General features: G+C 35.7%; 1 protein-coding gene across 5 annotated transcripts in view; it reads right to left on the bottom strand.

The window, feature by feature from the left end:
* Positions 1-25,701, bottom strand: part of GFM2 (GTP dependent ribosome recycling factor mitochondrial 2) — a 51,200-nt gene that overhangs the window by 19,390 nt on the left and 6,109 nt on the right. For 4 of the 5 annotated variants that reach the window (XR_001888879.1, XR_001888880.1, XM_017890571.1 and 1 more), the window contains exons 3-14: positions 25,436-25,520; positions 23,902-23,959; positions 23,394-23,491; positions 15,136-15,261; positions 13,843-13,931; positions 10,892-10,980; positions 9,300-9,360; positions 8,871-9,050; positions 4,067-4,147; positions 2,512-2,660; positions 1,029-1,169; positions 845-944 (exon numbers count right to left, since the gene is read on the bottom strand). Coding sequence is in view for 3 of the 5 variants with exons in the window: in XM_017890571.1 (XP_017746060.1) it covers positions 845-944; positions 1,029-1,169; positions 2,512-2,660; positions 4,067-4,147; positions 8,871-9,050; positions 9,300-9,360; positions 10,892-10,980; positions 13,843-13,931; positions 15,136-15,261; positions 23,394-23,491; positions 23,902-23,959; positions 25,436-25,520 (1,257 nt within the window). In the remaining 2 variants the exon portion in view is untranslated. The other variant, XM_017890573.1, reaches the window with a different exon arrangement.

Raw genomic sequence — 25,701 nt, forward strand, 5'->3', positions numbered from 1 at the left:
CAGGCGCCCGCCACTACGCCCGGCTAATTTTTTTTTTTTTTTTTTATTTTTAGTAGAGACGGGGTTTCACCGTGTTAGCCAGGATGGTCTCGATCTCCCGACCTCGTGATCCGCCCGTCTCGGCCTCCCAAAGTGCTGGGATTACAGGCGTGAGCCACCGCGCTACTGAAGGATTTTCAAACTTGAAACTAATCATGAAGAGGTAAAATGTTTAAAATAACAATGTTTACTACATAAAGGTTAATGAGAAAATTATATTTTATTTAATCCATATAAATGAACAATCCTTAGTTTTAACCTATCAAAAATAAATACAGCATCAAGTATTTTCATTTATTCATCCTACAGTTATCTATGGAATGTCTACTATATGCAAGCACTGATCTATGGACTGTAGAGCCATGAACAAAAAAGACAAAAATCCTTGCTCTCATGGAGCCTTCACTAACAAAACATCTTGTTATTACCTGATCAGTTGTAAGTCTAGGTGAAATTTTCTGCAATGCTCAAGATAGGAATAAACCCAATGGGAACAAAACAATATTTTATATAAACTTAAAACACACATATATGTATATACATAAATACCTATAAACAGTATGCTATTTTACTTGGATTTCAACTTTGTATGAACACAATCCATCCTGTCTGTGGTCTTCTGTAATTTACTTTTCTTCCTAGTAAATGTATGAGATTCAGCCATGTTGATAAATATGCCACAATATTCTTTATTCTACTATTGAGGGACATTTGGATTGTTTATGGGTTTTTGATATTACAAGTTGCTTACTTGTAATTAAACATTTAAGCTGTTATTTCCTAGAGAAATCATTTGGTCACTTACATGTTTAAGCCCAACAGTCAAAGCAATGTTACCAGCAGTCAGTGAAGGGATTTCTACATGTTGGTCAGCAAACGGCAAAAGCAGACGACTTATTCTCTCCCTGTAAAATCATGATTTTACATTAGTAAAAGTATTTTTAAAGAAATGAGTACAGTTTTATAAAGTAAACTAAGCTTCTACTTACGTGCAGTTTCCATTAACATTATGAATGGCCAACTGGGGTTTTATTGTGCCTGAGTAAATGCGCATAAAAACCAGTGGTCCTCGCTGCTTGTCATGGAGAACTTTAAATGCCAATGCACATAAGTCATCCTTATACCACTGCCTATAAAATAAACATTCCAAAAAGGCCTATAAAACATACTTCCCATAACTGCAGAAACGTATCCTTCATGTCCCCAAAGATCTTTTATCTTCTAGTAGAGCTACTTAGAGCCACTAAATGTCTTTGTTACATAACTCTCTTTTTCCATTGACTAAATTACTCAATAGAGATCTTACCATTAATTCCTCAAAACTAAAAATAATGGATTATCTTCCAAATATCACCTCTATTTGTGAATAATTTCATTGCCAAGAGCTCTCTCCATGAAGACTACACCTGGGAATATTACACCACTTATCAAGAAATCAGCACAGGGTAAATAAACAGGTACTTTCCAATTATTGCTTTTATGCTCTCCTTCCACTTTCTGTTCTTACATAACCATAAAAATCTATACTATAAACTTGAAATTGTTCACATAACCAACACTCACAATAGAATGATGTTCTTAAACTGGTGATCACTGATAAGTTTTAGAATTGAGTTCTCCTGCAATTGCCAAATTTTGTGCATCTAAGGAGAGCTCCATATTTTCATTAGTTTCAAAGGAGTTCCTAACTTAAAGTAGTTTAAACACTTCTGTGACAGAATTTCTCCAATCTTATTCCCATTTCCTCCAATTTTTAACTTTAATAATACTAATATAGAGCTTACTATACCAGGCACTGTTCTTTGTGCTTTACAAATCATTTAATTCTTACAAGAACACCATGAGATAGGTCCTATTCTTTGCATTTTATAGATGAGACGTTAAGCAACTTGGAAGAGCTAGGATTTAAATCCAATAGTACAAAGCCTGTGTTCTTCACCATCATGCCTCTCCAATTTAGAGGTATGAAAAGTTATTAATGTCAGAATTAAGATAATTAAAGTCCATTTCTCTGCCATTTTACACATTGCTTACTGAGATTTTAAAGGACTTACTACTTAAGTACAAAGCTTTTAGTGACAATAGGGGTAAAACAATGACCTTTCTTTATAGCCACAAAATATTCTGAGCTTATGAAAAATCCTGAAATCTAGATGAATATAAATATAACTACAGAATATTTAACAAACATCCCCAGGATATCACTTTTCTAAGACTAAGATGGCAGGGTCAACAGTTAAACTTTTACACAGTGGAAAGACATACCTCTTAGCTCTATCTGTAAGATATTCTCTTTTTACAAGAGATGAACAATGTTCCTTTCAAGCAAAAATTACTATGGTTCCTTATATCATTTGCAATAACACTCACCATTATTATTCAAAAATGGTGATTTAATTACTTTTCATAAAAGTATTTGCCTACTTGTTTCTTCAAAGCTAAGAATTTTAACATATGTGATTGCATACTTACAGAAATTCATAGTTACGCTCTTCAGGTGAAGGCAAGTACATAGTAACAGCATCTAACAAGGGCTGTATCCCTTTGTTTTTCAGGGCACTTCCACAAAGCACAGGCACTGCTGTCTGAGCTAGTGTCACTCTATGTATTGCAGTCTGTAGCTACAAAGCAGAGAGACAAATGAGCATTTATTTTGTGTTCTGGTCTTGGCCAGAAGCTCAAAATTAGAGGTTTTCTCTAACCAGCCATGTACACAGCACTGCTCACCACACCTCCATCACTTTGTTGGCCTAGTTTTTCTTTTTAACACTAATCAGTACCTGGCATGTTAGATATTTATTAGTTTATCTGTCTCCCATTCGCTAGAATGTAAAATTCATATGAGCTTTACCCCTGGAAATACTGCTAAATCCCCAGAAACGAGAAAAGTGGTTAAAATAGGTGCTCAAAAATATTTCTTGACTAAATTAATTAACATACTTATGATTTAACCTTGATAGTCTAACAGAGAAACTGGTCATAAATAAAATATATACATCTGAGTTATCATTTCTTCAATTAAATTAAATCCATATTAAACAAAATCCAAGGGAAAAAAGAGAAATCCAAGTAGGAAAATTTTTAGAAAGATTTCAAAAAACCAGAAAAGCTTGAGTGTGTTTGCAGGCTATTATTGGTGGGTCAATCCTACTTTAGATTGTGAGCTCTCTGAAAACAGAAATCATGCTATGTGAAGATAGGGTACAATAAATACCACATTTAAACATCCAAAATAAACAGTTTCAAAACTGACATTTCATTCAAAAGAAAAAATCACTTTCATTCTAACTTTTGAGTGGCTCAAAAATATGTTTCAGCTCTTGTGTTTTTAATTATTCTAATGAATACTAAGTGAATTTGCTAGGCTCATCTTTGGCTCATTTTACAGATTATTACTTAGAAACACTTTGCTTGGCAATTCTTATGTTTCATAGAGAAAAATAAAGAGTAAATTTGCCAAATTCATGGGGAATGTCCTTGGCAGAACAAAATAGCATTTCCTTCAAGAAATCTGTCATAATTCAATTACTATCAATATCTTAATTGCCTCTTCTCTGGCTTACTGTATGTCAAAAGACAAAAACAAAGAACTGTAATGAGTTTCAATAAAAAATTTAAAAAGATTCAGAAAACAATGCTCTGAGAAAAATGATCATTGTAGTAGCCTGAAACAACAGTAAATTTTAATACAAACTTTCTGTGATCTCCCTAAACATCCTTAGAGGAATTGTCATGATGAAAAGACTACAGAGAATGAGTAGTTAACTAATGCTGACTCAATAGAAGTTAAACAGATTCAATTTTTAATTTTGTAAAGTATGTTTGAAAGTGATAAATCACTGCCATTAAGTATTGTATTAGTAGTGACAATATTAGTGTATTAACTTAATGTTCTCCTAACTTTAAACTTACAGCTTTCTAACAACATGCAAAGTTTAAAAAAAAATGCACACACATCAAAGGCAGAGAAATCAAACTACATCCAATTAGTAACATTTTGCCAAAGCTATTGAATAATAAAATTTACCTTTTCAGCTGGTAACAAATCAAAATTTTCACTAAATTCTTCTAAAACCACGTCAGCAAATTCATCATCCAAATCTGCAACCTATAAAGAAAGGTTCTAGAGTTCTATAACTTGCATTTATCTTCATAACTATTAACTTGTCCAAACCCCATAAACAGACAATATTCAAATATTTCAAGACAGCTACCTTATCCAGACCAAGCAACTCTTCACTTCTTCTAATGAGATAAAGAAAAATGTTTTTCTTTGAAAGGAAAGGAAATGGAAAACTAAAGATACTATTAGGAGTTTCCTAATTCACAGAAAGTCAGAGCCTGATAAAGCATCTTAATTAAGTGCTATCAGTGTGCTCAAAAGAAATCAAAGAAAATGTGCAACTTACAATGATAGTACATACAATGGATTGGCCTTTTTAAGATAAATTTGGAGGTTTTAGATTATAAAAAAGTTTCATCTGGTTTTCCTCTAATATCTGAATGTTCACCAGATCTCCCAAGTCGGTGAAACTAAAAGAATTAATGTTGCCGTAATTCTGTACTGAAGAAATACATTTATATTAGGGAAGGGAGGCATAGGCAATATTTCAATAATAAAAATGCAATAGTCTATTTCACATTCTTTTCATAGCCATCCGCCTATATGAAATGGGATCATTCAGCTGACAAATTAATAAAACAGCTTCAAAAGCGTGTTAACAGTACAAGGGAGCAAAACATTCAAACTTGGTAAAAAACCACACTGTTAACAGGATTAAGTATAGCAGAAATGTACCTAACCATCCTTCTGGAAAGCATTATATGTGATGTTTAAGCTCTACTTCTGGAATCAGACTATCTAGAAATGGTTCCACCACTTACTAGCGTGTTCAAATTTTGGTCAAGTTACTTCACCTCTCTGCCTCAGTAACTCACAGAGTAGTATCTTACTTCTTGAGGCTGTTATAAGGATTAAATAACCAATTCAAATTATGCTTTAAGAATATATACTAGTGTATAATAAGTATTAGCTATCATTACTGCGTACCTTCAATATTGGAAGTTGATTCTATTCCACATTAATCTTATTCACTAAAGGAAAATTTTAAATTGTGACAAAATATATAGAACATAAAAATTGCCATTGTGCTTTTTTTTTTTGATATGGAGGCTGGTTCTGTCACCTAGGCTGGAGTACAATGATGCAATCTCGGCTCACTGCAACCTCTGCCTCCTGGGCTCAAGCAATTCTCCTGCTTCAGCCTCCTGAGTAGCTAGGATTACAGGCGCGCACCACCACACATGGCTTTTTTGTATTTTTAGTAGAGACAGAGTTTCACCATGTTGGTCAGGCTGGTCTCGAACTCCTGAGCTCGTGATTCACCTCCCTCAGGCTCCCAAAGTGCTGGGATTACAGGCGTGAGCCACTGTGCCCAGCCCATTGTACTTTTGTACAGTTCAGTAGTGTTAAGTACTTTCACATTACTGCACAATAAATCTCCAGAACTCTTTTCAACTTTCAAAACAAACTCCATACACATTAATTAAACAACATTGTATTCTCTCTGCCCTTCCCCAGCCCATAGCAACTACCATTCTACTTTCTGTCTCTGAATCTGATTACTCTGGATCCATGGATTTGGGTTGCTTCTATCTACCTTTTGGCTATTTTGAAGAATGCTGTTAGGAACATGCATGTGCAAATATCTCTTTGAGACTCTGTTTTCAGTTCTTTTGAGTACATACCCAAAAAGCGGAAATGTTGGGTAATATAGTAACTCCATATTTAATTTTTTGAGAATCACCACACGGTTTTCCATAGTGGGTGCAACATTTACATTCCTACCAACAGTGCACAAGGTTATAATTCTCCACATCTTTACCAACACCTATTTTCTGTTTTTGACAGCAGGCATCCTAATGGGTGTGAAGTAGTCTTATTCCGTAAATTTTATACATACTTATGTGTTTCTTATAATCAGCATATGATTAGCTACTGACAGTCTCAGATTTTCTGAGATTTCTGTCACAAACTGTCACATCCTAGAAGACCATGAGATATGGGCAAGTGTGTGTTGGCTCCTCAACTAGATTACAAGATCCTTCTTAAGTTTATTCTTATAGTTCTTCTGTATTAAAACAACACAAAAAAAACTCAAAGAGGAATGAATTATTAATAAATGTCGGTTACACTTTTATATTTTCTATGCTCCCCAAATTAAAAAAGCAGTATAACAAAGCAGGTAAGAGCTTTAGCTCTAAACTGAGATTAACCTGGGTTCAGATTCTAGGTCAGCCACTTTATTAGCTGTGTGACAACTTATTTAAGCATTTGAGCTGCTGTTTCCCCACCTGTAAAATGCAGACAATATAAGGTTCTTATGAAGGTTAAATTAAAAAGTATACATAAAGCACTTAACCTAGCATATAGTAGGCCCTCACTGACTCAATAACAAAAATAATTATTATGTTAATGATAAAGTTGCAATGATTACTACAGTCAGGCATCAGTTAGTGACAGGTATAAGTTCGGAGAAATGTGGTGTTAGGCAATTTCGTCATTCTACCAACATCATAGAGGTGTACTTAGAAACCTAGACAGTATCGTCTGCTTTTACACCAAGGCTATAGTCTATTGCTCCTAGGCTACAAATCCGTATAGCATGTTACTGCACTGAATACTGTAGGCAATTGTAACACAATGGTAAGTATTTGTGTATCTCAACATAGAAAATGTACAGGGAAATATGGTATTACAATCTTATAGCACTGTCAACATTCATGTGGTCTGTTCTTGACTAAAATGTCATCATGAAGTACATGACTATATACTTCAAAAAAAAAAAACTACATACAAAAGATGAGTGAAAAAAAATTAATGCTGACAGAATTTATTTGGACCAATTCAATTTAGAAGTGAAAAATCAAGGGCTCAGATTCCAACATTTTTCTCTACCATAATATTCAAGAAATTTATTTAAGGTTTACTTATTGCCATATATACTAACAATATAATATAAATATTACAAATATTAACAATCTTGCTATTTTCCATTATAATTTTAAAGGTGGATGAGGTCCAGAGCTATATACCAACTATAAAATTGACGGTTTTAAAATTTTCTAAATAATTTCACATCTGGTGAAAAGTAAAAGACATTCATATCCTTTGACATAGCAACGCTACTCCTTAGTTTAATCCTAAAGAAACCATTGCCCATGTGCACAAGGAGATAGATACAAAAATGTTCATAGCCACATTGCTTGTAACAGCACAACCTCAAAGCCCATCCACAGGAGAACACCCAATAAAGTGTGGTAAAATCATATATTAGAACAATATAAGCCGGGCGCGGTGGCTCAAGCCTGTAATCCCAGCACTTTGGGAGGCCGAGACGGGCGGATCACGAGGTCAGGAGATCGAGACCATCCTGGCTAACACGGTGAAACCCCGTCTCTACTAAAATACAAAAAAAAAAAAACTAGCCGGGCAAGGTGGCAGGCGCCTGTAGTCCCAGCTACTCGGGAGGCTGAGGCAGGAGAATGGCGTAAACCCGGGAGTCGGAGCTTGCAGTGAGCTGAGATCTGGCCACTGCACTCCAGCCTGGGCGACAGAGCGAGACTCCGTCTCAACAACAACAAAAAAAGAAAAATATACAAGATTGAAATGAATAGACTATACACATAGCAACATGGATAAAGTTCCAACAATGTTGAGCAACGTCATAAAATACAAACAGTATCATTTCAGTTATGTGAAGTTCAAAACATGTAAACCTAAGTTCTTTAAGGATTTATGGTAAACTACAAGGAAAAGCAAACGAGGCCCGGTGCAGTGGCTCATGCTGGTAATCCTAGCACTTTGGGAGGCTGAGGCAGGCAGATCACCTGAGGTCAGGAGTTCGAGACCAGCCTGGTCAACATGATGAAACCTCATCTCTACTAAAAAATACAAAAAAAAAAAAAAAAAATTAGCTTGGTGCTGTGGTACATGCCTGTAATCCCAGCTACCCAGGAGGCTGAGGCAGGAGAATCGCTGGAACCTGGGAGGTAGAGGCTGCAGTGAGCTGATTTCGTGGCAGTGAGCTGAGATCGTGCCACTGCACTCCAGCCTAGGCCACAGAGCTAGACTCCGTCTCAACAACAACAACAACAGCAAAAAAGCACATGAAAGAGAAATACTGAAATAATAGTTTGGGGGACAGGTAGATGATTAGTGGGAGAGAGAAATGAACACAAAATGGCACACAGCATTTACATTGTATTAGGTATTATAAGTAATTTAGAAATGATTGATGAAAGTATAGAGGAGGGCCTCGGGCGCGTGGCTCAAGCTGTTAATCCCAGCACTTTGGAGGCCGAATGGGGCGGATCACGAGGTCAGGAGATCAAGACCATCCTGGTAACCACGGTGAAACCCTGTCTCTTACTTTAAAAATACAAAAAACAAGCCGGGCGATGAGGCGGGCGCTGTAATGTCCCAGCTACTTGGGAGGCTGAGGCAGGAGAATGGCGTAAACCCGGGGGCGGAGCTTGCGTGAGCTGAGATCCGGCCACTGCACTTCCAGCCTGGGTGGCAGAGCAAGACTCCATCTCAAAAAAAAAAAAAAAAAAAAAAAAAAAGAAAGTATAGAGGGAGACATGGAGACATGAATAGGTTATATACAAATACTACATCACTTTATATCAGGGACTTGAACATCTGCAGATTTTGGTATCCACAGGAGGTCCTGTAACCAATCCCCCAGAGATGCTAAAGTATGACTATATTCTATTTAAGATGAGTGGTGCACACATTGGTGTTCATTTTATCATTCATTATACTTTACTTGTTCAATTAAGGCATTCCTTGCTTCAGTTGTTTCCTTCAGCAATTCAGGATCACTCATTTCCAAGAGGGGCTTTCTCTCAAAGTCTTTTCCATCATTTGAATTGCTATTCCAAAGAAGTTTTTCTTTCGTTACTACATCCACCACTCCTTTGAAAGTTCTGGCTTCACCAATTGGTAACTGTAAGTCAGAGTGAGATTAACATTATTAAATGATCACTCACTGAAAACTACATTGATGACAAGTCTTTTCTAATTGTACCATTTTCCCCAAAATGTCTATTATCACCATTACTATAATCTGTGGCTATTTTTATTTATACTCCAGCTTCTTAAAAAATGATTTGAGATGGCTTTGGAAATGTATACATTGTCACAAAATAAATTAATGAGGAAACTGAGAAGAAGCTGATGCTATTAACCAATTTACCTGTAAAAGCAAAGGCTTTGCCTTTAACTTCTCTCTGATGCTTTCAACTGCATACTTAAAGCTGTAGAAAGCAAAATAATTATAGTTAAAACATGGTTAAAATTATTTACCAAAGGTATCAAAAGAAGAAAGAAAACTCTTACAGGTTTTAAGAATGTTTTCTAAAATTTTAACCCACTTTATTCTCCTTAACGCTCACTATTTAACAGTTTTCCATAGGAAAATGTCTGGAATAAACTTTTATGTCAATTTCAGATATCAGAAATTACCCTAATCCAGCCACAGAGCTGTTTAGGATATTATTATTGTGAGCCTCACATAACTATACTTTGCAATTAAGATTAAATGAATTGATCAAGGTAACATGGATAATAAATTGTAGTTGGGATTCCAATGCAAGATTTGTGATAAGCTAAGGATTCTTTCTTCCACTACTAGGTTTGCTATCATACAAGGCTACCAGCTTTCTTCCAAGAGCCTGCCTAGTCTTTGGCATTCTTCATATCCTATGCTATGCTATTCATTTCTATGCTAACACTGCAGCTGGCTACCTCTAGAACACATGCCATCTCTGGCACATGGGCTGATTTATACATACATGCAGGTCATTCCGGTCCCAGTGTTTTTTTCAGAACCAGCCTATTATCCAGTCATCTCCCTCCCCATTGCCAAAGGCACTGTCTGGCAATAAATAAGTACTTCCATCTACCACAAGGAACTCCAAGCAGAAAAGGGTCAGAACTTGAGGCTAATACATTTTAAAGGTTGCTGGGCTATTATTAATCAAGACAAGGTCCTTTAAACCAACAGCCTCAGAATTACTACAGAGAGTGAGAAAAACACAATGCATATTAATTACTGTGTAGTTGTAGGGGAGGTATAGTTTATGTTTCATTTTTGCCATTCTCCCACCACAGGTCACAATCTCTCCCTATCACATTTGTTGTAAAATTTTTAATATTCTTGATTTTCTCCCTTTCATGTTTTCTTCAAATCTTTCAAATATTCTTGATTCTCTGAATTATGTTCTCAGAACAACGTATCCACCACTCTATAGTCTCTGACTATGGCCACTACATTTCAGCATTAACTCTCTTCTGCCCTACATGCAGGTCTTACAGCATCTACATTCTCCTCTTCCAGTTCTTTATTGAGAGTATCTTACCCAGTAGCTAAGAAAATCAGAGAATAAGGAAGAACACCTTCAACTGCAGGAAACAATTCTCTATTCTCTATCTTTAGCAATGATGGGAAGTGCCATACCTTCAGCAATATAGGGACTATACTATACAGTTCTAAAGAGAATCAATGGAATCATCAAGATGCCACTTTGATCCTAGAAATATGATTCGGTCTCTCTATACTACAAACAGGATTCATCATCATCTATCAGCTATTAGTCCCAAATTGTTACATAACCTATGGATTAGCTGCTTTGAATTTTTTTATGGGAATAAACTGGGATTTCATGGAATATTTATATCCTATAATACAATAAGAAAAAAGAGCTATTTCTAAATTTAAGCTATAGTTCATTAAAAGTTCAAATTGTAGTTTCACTCTGATAAGCCAATGAAACACATTTTAAATACCTTGCTCCAGTTTTGTCCATCTTGTTTAAAAAACAGATTCGAGGTATATTGTGTTTATCAGCTTGCCTCCATACTGTGAGAGTCTGGGCCTAAAGCAAAGATGAGGAAAAAAATACATACTGAACAAAAGTCACAATGTTACTAGACCCGGAATGAAGAGATCCAAAAATCTACTGTCAGATAAATCGGGCCCTATTCTAGCAGAGAATTAGTGCAACTGTACTTATATTTCTAGGGTCACTCTTCAGCTATCAAGTTAACACAGCCGGGAACGTGATGAAGTGTAAAGAGGAGTGTGCTTCAAACTACTTGAGAATACTCTGGGTGAACTAGGTGGCCACACAAAGAAAATTAACACCTAGGAGGTACTGAGAATCACAGAAAGTGAACTTAACTGAGAATCAGGAGACCTACTTTTTGTTTGGCTTCACTTTTCCTAGTAAATGTCATATGACACTTAATTCATTTAATGTCAGGTCTCTGATCTATGAAATAGGAATTTTGCCTTAATTATTTCAGATACTTGTTTTGAGGTAAAAGAAATATAGCAGTGTACTATAAAGAAGCCAGTTTATTTTTTAGGTAAAATTTATATACAATAAAATACAGATATTAAGTGTATATATAGCTCAATGCGTTTTGATAAAAGTATGTTTGTGTAACTATTACCCCAATTAGTACGTAGAACACTCTATTATTCCTGAAATTTTTCTCCACCCTGTCTCCTATAAGCAACCTGTTCTGATTTCTGTCACCACAGCTTCAGTGTCTTATTCTTGAACCTCATATAAAATAACGAGGCTTCTTTGGTTCAACATGTTTTTAACATTCATCCACATTGTTAGGTGTATCAGTTCTTTTTAATTATATAAATGTACCAGTTGGTTTTCCTATCCACCTGTGGATATGCACTTGGATTGTTTCTAGTTTGGAGCTCTTGTGAATTTAGCTGCTATAAACATTCTGAATGTGTCTTTCCTGGACAAATGTCTTCATTCTGTTGGATAAAGATATAGGAGGAGAACTGCTTAAGTATATTTAAACTTTACAAGAAAATTCCGCCGGGTGCGGTGGCTTACGCCTGTAATCCCAACACTGTGGGAGGCTGAGGCAGGTGGATCACTTGAGATCAGGAGTTCAAGACCAGCCTGGCCACTCTGTCTCCACTAAAAATACAAAAATTAACTAGGCGTGGTGGTGCACACCTGTAGTCCCAGATACTCGGGAAGCTGAGGCACAAGAATTGCTTGAACCTGGGAGAGAGAGGTTACAGTGAGCCAAGATTGCACCACTGCATTCCAGCCTAGGTGACAAAGAGTGAGACTCCTGTCTCAAAATAAATAAAATAAAATAAAGAAACTTCCAAATAGTCTTCCAGAGTAGTTGCATTATTTTGCAGTCTTTTTTTTTTTTGAGACAGGGTCTCACTCTGTTGCCCAGGCTGGAGTGCAGTGGTGCGATCAAGGCTCACTGCAGCCCCAACCTCCCCGGGCTCAAGCAATTCTTCCATCTCAGCCTCCTGAGTAGTTGGGACCACAGGTGCATGCCACCACACCCAGCTAATATTTTTTTTGTATTTTGTAGAGATGGGGTTTTGCCATGTTGCCCAGGCTGGTCTCTAACTCCTGGGCTCAAACAAACCCACCTGCCTCAGCCTCCCAAAGTGCTGGGATTACAGGTGTGAGCCACCATGCCTGGCCTCTATTTTGCAGTCTTATCAACAATGTGTAAATTTTCTAGTTGCTCCATATTCTCACCAACATTTGCTATCATTCTTTTTAATTATAAGCATTCTTTTGGGTGTGAAATTGAATCTGTGATTTTAATTTGCATTTTCCTGATGACTAATGAGATTATGCATCTTTTCATGTGCTTACTAGTCATTCACATGTGTTCTTTTGTGAAGTGTCCATTCAGGATTTTTGTCCATTTTTTTCTGGGTTGTTATTATTGATTTATAGTTCTTCATATAGCCTGGATACAAATCCATGGTTATAGATATGTACTGTAAATACTTCAGCATTTATTTTCCAAGATGATCATGTTCTCTTATATAATCAATACTATTATTGCATTCAGGAAATTTAATATTTGTATAATACGTTTATCTAACATTACAAGTATTTTCTCATAGTCTATGCCTTGTGTTTTTAATTTTGTTTTAGTGAACAGCTGTAATTTTGATAAAGTTCCAGGAATCAACTTTTGTTATTTATGTTTCGTGCTTCTTATGTCCTCTAGGAAATTTTTACCTACCCCAAGGCTGTAAAGAAATTTTTCTTCTAGAAGCTATGTATACATAACTTAACACTGTGATACACTCCAAATTAATTTTGTGTATGATGAGGTATGTATGTGAGGGGTAGGGGTGAATATCATAAATTTTCAAAGAACAAAACATATTGCAAATGAAAACAAACAAAAAACTCACACCATCCCACCTGCCAGCTAAAAGCCCATCCATTGTTTAAAAGAAGTGCCTTCTCTTTCATGAATTCAGAAACTTCCTATTCAAGCACATTTCAATCTTGTAAGTAATGCAATCTGTTTGAATGATTAAGCGTCACATTTATCTAAAGTTATAACAACAGAAAGATGGAAGTATTAGGAAATAAAGTGACAGAAATAACAGTGTATAATCAATCTCACACCATAGCGTCTTCTGCCAGAATGCATGAAACTGAGGCAGGCTAATTTGATAGCTTGAAAGTAAGGTAGAATCTCTGATCCTTCCAAGTTCTTGACACTACCTTTCATATTTCTCCTTTTACCATGAAGTATCTCAGATCACATATAGATTACATCTCAATATTAAATTCTGATTTCCTTTTACCATTATTTTATTTACATGAACTTACCAAATAGATGATTACGGTTACTAAATTTGATATATTCTACTTTTTAAAAACTCATGCTGTTCTATTTCCCTTTATTCTGGCAATATTATTTACCTCTACACCAGCAGAAGCATCAAATATAGCCACTGCACCATCCAACACTCTTAGGCAGCGCTCAACCTCCAAGGTAAAGTCCACATGACCTAAGAAAAAGATAAGACGTATAATGCCTAAAATCTTTTTAACAAAACAAACAAAACCATCATATGATCCAGCAATCTCACATCTCACTCCTAGTGGGGGGTGTATGTGTGTATATCCAAAGGTATTGAAAGCATAGTCTCAAAGAGCTATTTGCACACCCATATGTATAGCAGCACTGGGAGACAAAAGGTGGAAACAACCCAATGTCCACTGATGTATGAATGAACAAAATGTGATATATACATACAATGGAATACTATACAGAATAAAAAAGAAGCTATTGTAGCACATTGTCACATGCTACAATACGGGAAAATTTGAAGGCTTTATGCTAAGTGAGATAAGCCAATCACAAGAGGACAAATACTGTATGACTCCACTTACATGAGGCATCTAAGCTAGTCAAATTCACAGGTATACAAAGTGATCTGTATTATTGATTTATAGTTCTTCATATAGCCTGGATACAAATCCATGGTTATAGATATGTACTGTAAATACTTCAGCATTTATTTTCCAAGATGATCATATTCTCTTATACAATCAATACTATTATTGCATTTAGGAAATTTAATATTTGTATAATACGTTTATCTAACATTACAAGTATTTTCTCATAGTCTATGCTATGCCTTGTGTTTTTAATTTTGTTTTAGTGAACAGCTGTAATTTTGATAAAGTTCCAGGAATCCACTTTTGTTATTTATGTTTCGTGCTTCTTATGTCTTCTAGGAAATTTTTACCTACCCCAAGGCTGTAAAGAAATTTTTCTTCTAGAAGCTATGTATACATAACTTAACACTGTGATACACTCCAAATTAATTTTGTGTATGATGAGGTATGTATGTGAGGGGTAGGGGGTGAATATCATAAATTTTCAAAGAACAAAAACATATTGCAAATGAAAACAAACAAAAAACTCACACCATCCCACCCCTGGTGGTTAGCAGGGGTGAAGAGAGGGGGCAAAAGGGAACTGTTGTCCAATGAATATAATTTCATTTCTGCAAGATAAAAAAGTTCTGGACACCTGTTTCACAGCAATGTGATCATACTTAACACTACTAAACTGTACACTTAAAAATGGTTAAGATGGTAAATTTTGTAACATATTTTTTACCACAATAAAAGCAAAACAAAACCCCATACAACAAAAAACTCCAAATGATGCAGCATCTCTGTATTACTGCAATAGTACCATACCTGGTGTATCAATTAGATTGACTCTATACCCCTTCCAATCAAACGTAACAGCAGCTGATTGAATAGTAATGCCTCTTTCTCGCTCTTGGGCCATGAAATCTGTCACAGTGTCTCCATCATCAACATCTAGCCAGGAAAAAGATGATAAAATTTAGTCTTAATGGCAAGTGTATTTTATTGGTGCTCAATATCTACCTGACACAGTTTAATCTGCCTTAAGAAAGATTTTTCCTAAAATATTTGGTTTAATAGAGCCTTTACTCTTTCACTAAGTAAATCCTCATGGTAGAAAAGTTTTCAGCTAGATTAGTATTTTGCCATAAAAGTAATTTTCACCAAGATGAAAATCTTTTAAGTTTACTGAACCATATACTTCATTTATTTCTTACATAGCTTCACTATCATTACCCCCTCTTTATCTGATGTCCCTCCCTCCTGATCCCTTGATAGAAGGCAGACTGGTACAATGAAAGAGCACAGTCATAGCTTTAAATCCCAACTTTACCACTTAGCACTCTATGATCTTGAGGCAAACTACTTAATCTAGTTTGTAAAATAAGGCCAATAAAGTCATCCTTGCTGGGTTGTTACAAGGATGAAATGAGACAATATATATAAAGTACCTAGTCTAGTAGATGATAAATGATAGCCACATGGAATGAGATAGAGAAAAAAATTCATCCAATATTAAATTATCCTTTACAAACCCATCTCATTACTAAATTTTCCAAAGAGAAGGGATTTATTTGTACAAGTGCAAGTAGTCTCATACAACTACAGTATAAAGTCACAAAAAAACTATCCTGAACTTTATCCAAAAAGTTCACTGAAATTATTCTGCAGTAAAATTCTGTAGTTGAATTATGTATATTATTCTAATTAAATTTATAGACAGTAAAAGAAATAAAAAAGTTGTTCTTTACCATTATCATGGCCTTATACTATCATTTATTTCAGCATTAAACCCCTAAAATGGTAGCTAGTTGCCCCATGTATGTGTATGTGTGTGTGTGCATATATGTATTAATATGTATACACACACATAATCTACACACCAGAGGAGGAAATAGCAAGAAAAATGTATTTGACAGTAACTCGAATATAACTCTATGTTAATATCTATAATTATATTACTGTCAGTTATTCCCAACATCACTGCCAAAGAAAATAATATCATTAAGGATACAAAGACCAAATAACTAACTCTAAGTTCTAAATGAGACAGCAAGTTTTAAAAACACTTACACAGTACTAAGATTTTTCACAATTATAAAGATCTTTATTTCACATTATCTTTATGATTATTCATATGACTAATGAAGTCAACCTTGGATCAGCAAGTTCTACAACAACCTGGATAGTTTTTAGGCTATGATCTGAACTAGAAAAGAACTTCAAAAGATAGCCGTACAAAAACACATGGACATCACTGCAGTTTGGCTCTCAGGAAGCCCCATCCTTAGGGGAAGTGGGAGAGCCCCACATCAAAGGAGCACCCCGTGAAACAAAAGAATCTGAATAGTAGCCCTTAAGTGCCAGATCTTCACTCTGACATAGTCTATCCAAATGAGAAGGAATCAGAAAAACAATTCTCATAACATAACAAAACAAGGTTCTTTAATACCCCCCCAAAAAATCACACTAGCTCACCAGCAATGAATCCAAACCAAGACAAAATCTAAACTGCCAGAAAAGAGTTCAGAAGGTCAATTACTAAGCTACTCAAGGAGGCACCAGAGAAAGGTGAATACCAACTTTAAAAAATTGTTTAAATATTACAGGATATGAAGGGAAAAATCTCCAGAGAAATAGCCAGCATAAATAAACAATCACAACTTCTGGAAATGAAGGATACACTTAGACAAATGCAAAATACACTGGAAAGTCTCAGCAACAGAATTAAGAAAGTAGAAGAAACAACTTCTAAGAAGTTTAGGATTATGTGAAATGACCAAACCTAAGAATAACTGCTACTTCCAAGAAAGAAATCTAAAAGTTTGGAAAATGTATTTGAGGAAATAATCAAGGCAAACTTCCCTGGCCTTGCTAGAGATCTAGACATCCGAATACCAGAAGCTCAAAGAACACCTAGGAAATTCATCACAAAAAGACCATCGTTTAGGCACACAGTCATCAGCTTATCTAAAGTCAAGACAGGAAACAATTTTAAGAGCTGTAGGGAAAAAGCATCAGGTAACCTATAAAGGAAAACCTATCAGATTAACAGCAGATTTCTTAGCAAAAACCCTACCAGCTAGTAGGAATTGGGGTCCTATCTTAGTCTCCTTAAACAAAACAATTACCAGCCAAGAATTTTGTATCCAGAGAAACTAAGCTTCATAAATGAAGGAAAGATACAGTCTTTTTCAGACAACCAAATGCTGAGAGAATTCACCACTAGCAAGCCAGCACTACAAGAACTACTAAGAGGAGCTCTAAATCCTGAAACAAATCCTTGAAATACACCAAAATAGAACCTCCTTAAAGCATAAATCTCACAGGACCTATAAAAAAAAAGGAAGGTATTCAGGCAACAAATAGTGACAATAGTAACCTCACATCTCAATACTAACATTGAATGTAAATGACCTAAACTTTCCACTTAAAAGACAAAGAACGGCAGAAGGGATAAGAGTTCACCAAGTATCTGCTGTCTTCAAGAGACTCACCTAACACATAAAGACTCACATAAACTTAAGGTAAAGGGGGGAAAAAGATATTCCATGCTAATGGACACCAAAAGTGAGCAGGAATAACTGTTCTTATATCAGACAAAACAAACCTGAAAGCAGCAACAGTTAAAAAAGACAAAGAGCAATATTATACAATGATAAAAAGACTAGTCCAACAGGAAAATACCACAATCCTAAATACATATGCACATAACATTGCAGTTCCCAAATTTATAAAATAATTACTACTAGACCTAAGAAATGAGACAGACAGCAACACAGTAATAGTGGGGGACTTTAATACTCTACTAACAGCACTAGACAGGTCATCAAGACAAAAAGTCAACAAACAAACAATGGACTGGCCAGGCGCAATGGCTCATGCATGTTATCTCAGCACTTTGGGAGGCTGAGGCACGTGGATTACCCGGGTCAGGAGTTCAAGACCAGCCTGGCCAACACAGTGAAACCCTGTGTCTACTAAAACATACAAAAATTAGCCAGGCACGTTGGTGGGTGCCTATAATCCCAGATACTTGGGAGGCTGAGGTAGGGGAATCACTTGAACTCGGGAGGTGGAGGTTGCAGTGAGCCAAGATCGCACCATTTCACTCCAGGCTGGACGACACAGCCAGACTCCATCTCAAAAACAAAAAAGAAACAATGGACTTAAACTATATCCTAGAACAAACAGACTTAACAAATATTTATAGAACATTCTTCCCAACAACTGAAGAATATATATTCTATTCATCAGCATGTAGAACGTTCTCCAAGATAGACCACATGACGGGCTAAAAAAGAAGTCTCAATAAATTTAAGCAAATCAAAATTATATCAAGTACTCCCTCAGATCATAGTGGAATAAAACTGGAAATCAACTCCAAAAAGAACCCTCAAAACCATAGAAATACATGGAAATTAAATAACCTGCTCCCAAATGATCACTGGGTCAACAATGAAATCAAAATGGAAATTAAAAAATTATTTGAACTAAACAATAATATTGATGCAACCTATCAAAACCTCTGGGGTACAGCAGAAGTGGAGCTAAGAGAAAAGTTCATTGCATTAAATGCCTACATCAAAAAGTCTGAAAGAGCACAGACAGACATTCTAAGGTCAAACTTCAAGGAACTAGAGAAACAATAACAAACCAAACCCAAACCCAGCAGAATTGAAATAACCAAGATCAGCACAGAACTAAATGAAATTAAAACAAACAAAAAATACAAAAGTGAAACAAAAAGCTGGTTATTTGAAAAGATAAATAAAATTGATAGTGAGATTAATCAAGAACAGAAAATATCCAAATAAGTTCAATTAGAAATGAAACAGGGGATATTACAACTGATACCACAGAAATACAAAAGATCATTCAAAGCTACTATGAACACCTTTACACACATAAACTAGAAAACCTAGAGGAGATGGATAAATTCCTGGAAATATACAATCCTCCCAGATTAAACCAGAAAGAAATAGAAACTCTGAACAGACCAGTAACGGTCAGAAAGAAATGGTAATTTACAAGTTGCCAACAAAAAAAGTCTACGACCAGATGGATTTGCAGCTGAATTCTATCAGATATTCAAAGAATTGGCACCAATTCTATTGATGCTATTCCACAGATAAAGAGGGAATCCTCCCTAAATCATTCTAAGAAGCTAGTATCACCCTAATACCAAAAGCAGGAAAAGACACAACGAAAAAAGGAAAACGACCAATATCCCCGATGAACATAGAAGCAAACATACTCAACAAAATGCTAGCTAACTGAATCCAACAGCATATCAAAAAGATAATCCACCATGATCAAGTAGGTTTCATACCAGGAATGCAGGGATAGTTTAACATCTGCAAGTCAATAAATGTGATACACCATATAAACAGAATTAAAAACACAAATCACACGATCATCTCAATAGACTCAGAAAAAGCATCTGACAAAATCCGGCATCCCTCTGATTAAAACTCTCCACAAAATTGACACAGAAGGGACATCATACTTTAAGGTAATGAAAGCCATCTACGACAAACCCACAGCCAACATTACACTGAACAGGGAAAAGTTGAAAGCATTCCCCCTGAGAACTGGAACAAGGCAAGAAGGCCCACTTTCACCATTTCTATTCAACATAGTACTGGAAGACCTAGCCAGAGCAATCATACAAGAGAAAGAAATAAAGGGCATGCAAATAGGTAAACAGGAAGTGAAACTGTCACTGTTTGCTGATGATATGAACGTATACCTAGAAAACCCTAAAGACTCATCCAAAAAGCTCCTAGGACTGGTAAATAAATTCAGCAAAGTTTCAGGATACAAAATTAACGTACACAAATCAGTAGCCTTGCTATATACCAACAGCAACCAAGCTGAGAGTCAAATCAACAACTTAACCCCTTTTACGATAGCTGCAAAAAAACAAAAATAAAATACTTAGGAATATACCTAACAAAGGAGATAAAAGTCCTCTACAAGGAAAACTACAAAATACTGTTGCAAGAAATCATAGATGACACACAAATAGAAACACATCCCATGCTCATGGATGGGTACAATCAATATTGTGAAAATGACCATACTACCAAAAGAAATCTACAAATTCAATGCAATTCCCATCGAAATACCACTGTTTTTCACAGAAGTAGAAAAAAAAATCCTAAAATTCATATGGAACCAAAAAAAGAGTCTGCATAGCTAATGCAAGACTAAGCAAAAAGAACAAATCTGGAGGCATCACATTACCAAACTTCAAACTATACTACAAGGCCATAGTCACCAAAACAGCATGGTACTGGCATAAAAACAGGCACATAGGGCCAGGCATGGTAGCTCACGCCTATAATCCCAGCAATTTGGGAGGCCGAGGCGGGCAGATCACTTGAGGTCAGGAGTTTGAGACCAGTCTGGCCAACATGGTGAAACCCCATCTCCACTAAAAATAAAATTCAAAAAAATAACTGGGCATGGTGGTGGGCACCCATAGTCCCAGCTACTTGGGAGACTGAGGCAGGAGAATTGCTTGAGCCCAGGAGGCAAAGGCTACAGTGAACTGAGACTGCACCACTGCACTCCACCCTGGGCAACAGAGAGAGACTCCGTCTAAAAAAGTAAAAATGGCACACAGTCCAATAAAATAGAATAGAGAACCCAGAAATAAAGCCAAATACTTACAGCCAATTGATCTTCAACAAAGCAAGCAAAAACATAAAGTGGGGAAAGGACACCCTATTCAACAAATTGTGCTGGGATAACTGGCAAGCCACACATAGAAGAATGAAACTGGATCCTTATCTCTGACCTTATACAAAAATCAACTCAAGATGGATCAAATACTTAAATCTAAGACCTGAAACCATAAAAATTCTAGAAAAGATCATTGGAAAAACCCTTCTAGACATTGGTTTAGGCAAAGACTTCATGACCAAGAACCCAAAAGCAAATGCAACAAAAACGAAGGTAAGTAGACAGGACTTAACTAAACTAAAAAGCTTCCACACAGCAAAAGAAATATGTGTATGTTACCTGGATGGAAATGGAGGCCACTATTCTTAGTAACTCAGGAATGGAAAACCAACATCATTTGTTCTCACTCATAAGTGGGAGCTAAGCTATGAGGATGCAAAGGCATTAGAATGATACAATGAACTTTGGGGACTCAGGGGAAAGGGCGGGAGGGGAGTGAGGGATAAAAGACTACACATTGGGTACAGTGTACACTACTTGGGTAACGGGTGCACCAAAATATCAGAAACCGCCACTAAAGAACTTATTCATGTAACCAACCACCTGTTCTCCAGAAGCCAACTGAAATAAAAAATAAAATAAAATAAGCCTTAGGGGAGAAAATTGTTAACCTTGTTGCTTTTTAGAATATAAAGTCTAAGATTCTTTATCTTTAATTATAAATATAATAAACCAGTTATGATAAGGACATAAACTTAAGGGCAATCACAGAGAAAACGTGTGTATATAAAAAAGAGAGAGAACATTCTATGTGGGTTCTATTTTTATATATTCAGTTTCTTGACATCATAAGACTGTGTACATGTCTAGTTTATCTTACTATGAGAGCAAGGTCTTGATATTCTCCTTTCTAACTGTAAATAAGTTATTGCCATGACTTTTGTAGGTGATTTTTCAGCTTAGTGACTATAATTACTTTAAAGCTTGATTTCCTTCTTGTTATAGTAAACTGCAATAGTTTGAAGTAAATAAATAAAAACACATGGAATATTATTCAGCCTTATAAAAGGAATCTTCACTTGAGCCCAGTTTGAGACCAGCCTGAGCAACATACTGAGGCCCTGTCTCTACCAAAGATACAAAAGTTAGCCAAGTGTGGAAGCACCTGCCTCTAGTCCCAGCTACTCAGGAGGCTGAGGCAGGAGGATCTCTTGTGCCCAAGAGTTCAAGGCTGCAGTGAGCTGTGACTGAGCCACTGCACTCCAGCCTGGGCAACAGAGCAAGATCCTGTCTCTAAAAAAAAAAAAATTAAAACATAAAAAAGGAATCTTGACACATGCTACAACATGGATGAACCCTGAGGACATTGTGCTATGTGAAATAAACCCGTCATAGAAAGACAAATACTTACGATTCCACTTATGTGAGGTACCTAGAGTAGTCAAAGTCAGGAAGAAAAAGTAGAAGGGTGGTTGCAAGGGACTGGGGAGAGGGGAAAATGGGAATTGTTTAATGGGTATAGAATTTCAATTTTGTAACATGAAAACATTTTGAAGACTGGTTAAACAATAATGTGAATATACTTAACACTACTGAACTGTACACTTAGAAACAGTTAAGATGGTAAATTTTGTGTTTTTTTAACCACAATTAAAAAAAAAAGATAACTAGGTTAAGGATTAACAAAATCCTCTCCTCTTTGACATGAGAATTTAACTTCTGTTACATTTTTTGGTTCTTTTCTTCTAGAAACCAGGTAACAGAGGTATGTCAACTACATTCCTAGGCAATATATCTTATGGGAAAAATAACTTCTGATTGGTAAACTAAATCTGAACTGCGAAGAACTATAAATGAATTATATATATAAGTACCTTATGGAGATACAAAACTCTGAGCTTCCCTGGCTATGGCATGTACCTTATGTGGCACCTGGAAGCTATGCCTATGAAGTTATAACAAGAGATATTCATTCCTATAGGGCATGAATCTTCTAAGCTACGGTGGCTCCTGTGAATCTTGTCACCTTGCACCTAATCTGTTACTCTGGGGCAGCCAAAGAAGATAGCTCCCAGATAGCTACGGGGACTGCTATAAGGACTCTTCTAGAAAGAAACACCTAATGCTGCTCTGTTGGCAAGCTATGGTTCCTGTCCTGTTGCATTCTGAGTAGATGAGTGTCAAATGGGGCCTATGATAGTCTTACAAGTCTGAATATTTAGTTGAATCTAAGAGACCCTTTGGTGGATATTGCAACTACCTTATCTTTAAGTTGTGGTTTAGACATCAGTAGCTCTATGCCATATTCAAGGTGTGTAGGTTGACTTCTTAATCAAAATATTTTCCAATGATGCTTTTGCTAATGGGGAGTGGGAAGAGGAGGAATCCATTCTAACCTCCCAGTGATCTTGTATATCCAGAATAGTACAGTATTCTTTCTGTGGTGGTAGTTTTGCCTGCATCAATATGAGCCATAATTCCAATATTACGGATTCTGTTTAAAAGGAAAAAATAAGGTAGACATTACTAAAATTGTAAAACCAAAGTATATATGCTGTCCAAATTTCAAAGCTGGTATTTCTATAATTTATAAAACTGTAAAACTAGAAAATGGAAAACATTTAGAGTATATCCACATTATTAACATAGCTAAGTAACAAAAGGGCTAACTACAACCTACAATTCTGAGACTATCTTATATTCATTCTATGAAAAGTGTGCTGTTGTTACATTAAAAAATTTTAGCATTGAGAAAAATAGCTAAAATACATTATCAACATCTATTTAAAATTGGCTAGGGCAGAAAGTCATAAAAATTACAGCATTCACTCTTGTCCATCAGAGAAAAACTGCAAATTTTCGTGACAGTCTATGGAAAAGTGTGATATCAATGATAGTACTTACTTAGCTATGGGAGGATTGATGATGGAATGAAGGGATTTGATATCATTCCCTATTAAGCCTAATGAAAAGAAAGGTAAAATTGAACTGTTACATTTATGAAATTTTCCTTTAATTTATAAATGAAAGACTTTAAAATAACTTTAAGCAAATACTGTAATTCCAAATAAAGTAAATAAAGTAAAATTCAAGCTAAATAAATCTAAAATAAACTAAAATTTATTTCCTTGCAATGTATAGGGAAAGCTATGGATGACAATACAACAAGGTAAAAGTTTTAAACATCAAGTTTTAGATCATATCCTTAGAATAATACAGATTCACCCCAATCTCTGCCACCTACTTCACTTCCATTTACAAAACTGTAGAATTAGAATGCTCACAATAATAATCTTAAGGCACTGATCCTGAATCAAAGAAAAATTTTTAAATGCATAGTCCTATAAACCTGCCTTTTCCAGGGTTCGAAGAGCTAAGAGTGATCTTCATGTCAGTTGATAATGAATTATTATACAATGTGGAACTTGCCTTTCTCAGCAATCCCAGGACACAATACCTTTAAAGACAGCCTGGGAGGTTTCACTGAATAGAAGCTGTAACAATTTAATACTTTTGAAAGGCCAAGCAGTATTTCTTAAATTAAAAAGTCCATATGGTTTATTCTATGCTTAACATATAGTTTACTAATATTAAGAAGTAATTCTAAAGAAACAAGGCAGTTATATTGGTAAATTTAATTAAAACCCTCCTGTTATTTAAACCATTTCTCCCATGTTTCTATGATACAAAAGGAGAATTTTACATTATTTTGAAACTTCATGGTGGTTTGAAGATCAAAAGATAATCTATACTACTACAGTCAAATTCACAGGAGCAAAATACAGAGACCTAGATACACACCAACAATGTAGCCCATTAAATTAATCTTCCTTGTAAGTCAACAGCCAATCAGTATTTTTATTCTATTATTCTCACTTGACAAAGACAGTAATGAGAACAGCAACAGAATTAAACTAATTTCACAGAGTCTACCACACACTTGCTTGTTTCAAACACAGAAAGGACATTCAAAAGTAAGTCAGCTCCTCCATCTTCCAGCTTTTGATGCCATGTATCTAACCTAAACAATCCCAAATACTTAACCAAACTACTTATAACAATCCTCAAAATAAATTATTCTAGTAAATCTCTCTTGACAGAAAACACTTGCATAAAAAAAGAAATAAACTAGAAAAAAATATTTCACAAGACCACTCTACAATTACATTCACATGTTAAAACTTCCAAACTAGCTACTAAAGCCACCATCCTTTCCTTTGCTCGCTCATTCGCATGTTCCTCAGATGAGGAGCACAGCTCTACTAGTATTTCCTTCTGGCACCTATCCGAATACTCCCACCCCTAATACTCTCTTGGAAATAGCCAAGAAGTAAAAAATGGTTACAGAACCCCAATAAGAGCGATTCTTGCAAACAAGAGAGAGAAAAGAGATAAAGCGAACAGCTTAGATAAAATTAGAAGACTCTAACATTTGTACCTGGTAGGGAACTGTAATTTCTTCCAAGCGGCACATGTGGCTTTAACCTTTTTAAACTTGCTCTTACTTTATAGCAGCATATATTCTAGTAAAGAGAAAAAGAAACGACATTAATTTTATTTTAGCATCACTTATTACAGTTTTAACATTGTAATTATGCTTTGTCAGAAGACAAACTATTTTGTATAGCTTTAAAGTAGTCCTAATTTATTAACTCCAATTCTTTTAAAAAGTGACAACCCAAATATATCCTAGGGGAAAGAATA

The sequence above is a fragment of the Rhinopithecus bieti genome, unplaced genomic scaffold, assembly GCF_001698545.2.
Source record: "Rhinopithecus bieti isolate Rb0 unplaced genomic scaffold, ASM169854v2 scaffold_18354, whole genome shotgun sequence".
NCBI classification, from domain to species: domain Eukaryota; kingdom Metazoa; phylum Chordata; class Mammalia; order Primates; family Cercopithecidae; genus Rhinopithecus; species Rhinopithecus bieti.